The 3,107-nt window shown below is 40.1% G+C and overlaps 1 protein-coding gene across 1 annotated transcript in view; it reads left to right on the top strand.

Moving 5' to 3' along the window:
• Positions 1 to 3,107, top strand: part of LOC102298915 (protein SSUH2 homolog) — a 16,604-nt gene continuing 13,497 nt past the window's right edge. The window contains exon 1 of the mRNA XM_042218977.1: positions 1 to 362. Within this exon, the coding sequence (XP_042074911.1) occupies positions 350 to 362 (13 nt within the window). The 5' untranslated portion in view covers positions 1 to 349. The remainder of the gene's footprint in view (positions 363 to 3,107) is intronic.

Below are 3,107 nucleotides of genomic sequence, written 5' to 3'. Positions count from 1 at the left end.
ATCAAACTTATGGGAAAGGAGACCCCTTGGACATAAATCAGCGTGATGAGAACTATTGATAACAAAAGAAAGAATCGTTGGAAAAAATCTGAGGAGAATTAATTTATTTTAGTCTGACCTCAGTCCCATCCGCTAACATGGAGGAGGCGGGGTTTATGACCCATACTGCAGCCAGACACCAGGGGGCGATAGGGACGTTTTGGCTTCATGTTTTGGGCGTCGTCCACTTTTTCTACAACTAGATCCGCTATCCGTGCTCATTGCGCGCTCCCGACGGAGGGGAAACTCAGAGAGATTATAACGGATCAATAAAAATCAGCTGATAACAGCGTGATTGATCTGCAGCAGAATGAACAGCGCAGGTAAGAATTGAAACACAGGACGGCAGACTTTAGGAACTATCACGAAACCGACCACCAAACGCCTCCGGGCCATTAAACGCGCAAGCTCCGCTTCTGATAGTCCACCTTCGTAAATGTGTTTCGATTACAATCTGCATTCTTAGACTCTTGAAATTTCTTAGTCCAACGTGTGCATTTTTTCTCTATTTGCTTACAGTTGTGCAGGAGAAAAAAGTACTTTTGTGAAAGAAAAATACTTTGACAGGACTGAAACGCTGTTTCTTCTATAAACACATTCAGTGCGAGAAGATTAAGAAGTCAGAATCACGTTAAACCTCAGCATTCACTAAACTGAATATATTTGCTGCTTTAATCTATTTCTGTTTTTTGGGTTTTTTTTTAAAGGAGTTTCAGTTGTTTTTTTTCTTTCGGACAGTAAACTCCAGATGAAACTCATTAACCCATCTGAACCTTATTTCCTGAAGAATTTAATGCAGATGTTCGCCTTTGTAGTAGCGACAGAAATTAAGTGAAATTGAAAAAAATAAAATAAAAAATCCGAATTAACAGGAACTTTCTGTTTTGTACATAGTGCAATTTGGGCAATAAGCAACAGGATTTTTTGTTTACATTTTTACAATCAAGTTGTTTCACTAATTTCAGTTTTTTGTGTCAGATTTTTTTTTTATTTTCAACTACTGAGCCCAGTCCTTCCTCGGTAATTGCTCGGGTGTCAGGTTAACATACTCATTCTTTTTTGAGATGCTAGAACAGCTGCAAGAGTAGTACAGAGAAAACTCCACAATCAGATGACCTCCCAGGAGCATGCACTGGGCTCAGGGAGGGGACACTGGAGGACACTGGGTGGGAAAACAGACACTCCGACAAATGACATAGGAAGCCAGAGATAATATATATATACACTGATGGGTGATAAGGGAAGTGGAAACACATAATTACATAGCAGGAACAAATTAGAACAAAACGGGATGCAAAGCTGGACACAGTGCACATGAAATAACAATTAACTAAATGAAAAACACGCAAGCTTGACATTGGCATAGAGATAAGCAAACCCAGGAACAAATGACAGGCTGAAGAGACAAGGATGAAACAAATAGAAGAACATGGGAAGAAGTAAGGGAGACAAAAAAGAGACACAACTTAGACGCAGAGCGAGAGAAAGGAAGACACAGAGACAGATGTCAGTGATTTTGAATTTAAAAATGTGGTAGCTTATTGTAAACAAAATGGAAGTGGAGGGAAAATCTTGTGAGGTTCTCTGGTTTGATGGTTTAAAGTCATTAGTTTAATTGTCATGAAAGGTCATGAGTAAAAACGAGAACCTGTGGTGGGGTTTCGGTTGCCTTTTTTTACCTTTTTTTTTTTGATCAATAATGTTTTTTTCTTAATATGGTCCTAATATTCCTTCATAGGGGTAATGAGGGCTAATGTTGATGAGACTGTTAATTAAACTGAATACATATTATTCAGTTAAATTCAGTTTTATTTATACAAAACCTAATCACAACAACAGTTAAGGTGCTCGAGGTGCTTTGTATTGGAAGGTAAAGATCCTACAATAATGCAGAGAAAACAAAAAACAACAATAACAACAATCAAACCACCTCCTATGAGCATACGCTTTGGTGACAATGGAAAGGAAAAACCTTTTAACTGGAAGGAACCCCCAGCAAAACCAGGCTCAAGGAGGGGCAGCTATCTGCCGTGACCGATTGGGGTGAGGGGGGGAAGACAGGACAAAGACATGCTATGGAAGAGAGCCAGTGACTAATTATAACTAATGAGTGGGGGGGGGAATGGTGAGAGAAGAAGAAACACTCAGTGTATCATGGGAATCCCCCAGCAGCCTCGACCTTTTACAGCATAACTAAGGGATGTTTCAGGGTCCCCCGATTCAGCTCCAACTATGTGCTTTATCAAAAAGAATCATTTTAAGCCTAATCTTAAAAGTAGAGATAGTGTCTGTCTCTGGAATGCAAACTGGGCGCTGGTTCCACAGGAGAGGGGCCTGAAAGCTGAAGTCTCTGCCTGTCATTCTACTTTTAAATATTCTAGGAACCACAAGTAAACCTGAAGTCTGAGCGCAAGTGGTGTAATGGGGTGATACCGTACTTTAAGGTCTTTCAGATAAGCTAGTCCAGCCTAGAAATGAAATTCAAATTTTCATTAAAATGTTATTTTTGTACAACTTAAAGAAACCCAGTTATAGCAGTGATTTCACTTCCCAGCAGAGAGACAGAGAGAGATCTCACAGTAGAGTACAGTACCACAGTGTGTATTTTCACTGTACTTATACAAAAGATATAACTGACCAATAAATGCTCTGCATGCCTGTAAATTGCAAAGCACATGTGGGTGCAGTTGTGTCCTGGGCACTGTATTCATGGTAAATAGGCTGGTTCCTAGCGCTTTTCTACTCTACCTGAGCACTTTGTAAAACTTTCCTCATTCACCCATTCACACCCTGAGGTGCTTTCTATCTAACATTTACACATGTTCATGCTCCAGTGGATACATCGGACACAAACCTGGGTTTAGTAGCCCAAGGATATTTGGCATGAGCACTGGAGCTCGAATCACTGATCGAATCACCAACCTTCCGATTAGTCTATGACATGCTCTACCTCATGAGCAGAGATGGGCAGTAACGCGTTACTTGTAATCTGATTACTTTTTTCAAGTAACGAGTAAAGTAAGGGATTACTATTGCCAAAACGGTAATTAGATTACCGTTACTTTCCC

This window comes from Haplochromis burtoni, unplaced genomic scaffold (genome assembly GCF_018398535.1).
Source record: "Haplochromis burtoni strain Fernald_Lab_line unplaced genomic scaffold, NCSU_Asbu1 Contig_26, whole genome shotgun sequence".
Classification (NCBI taxonomy): domain Eukaryota; kingdom Metazoa; phylum Chordata; class Actinopteri; order Cichliformes; family Cichlidae; genus Haplochromis; species Haplochromis burtoni.
The sequence above is the reverse complement of the archived record's forward strand: the minus strand, read 5'-3'. Positions and strand labels throughout refer to the sequence as shown.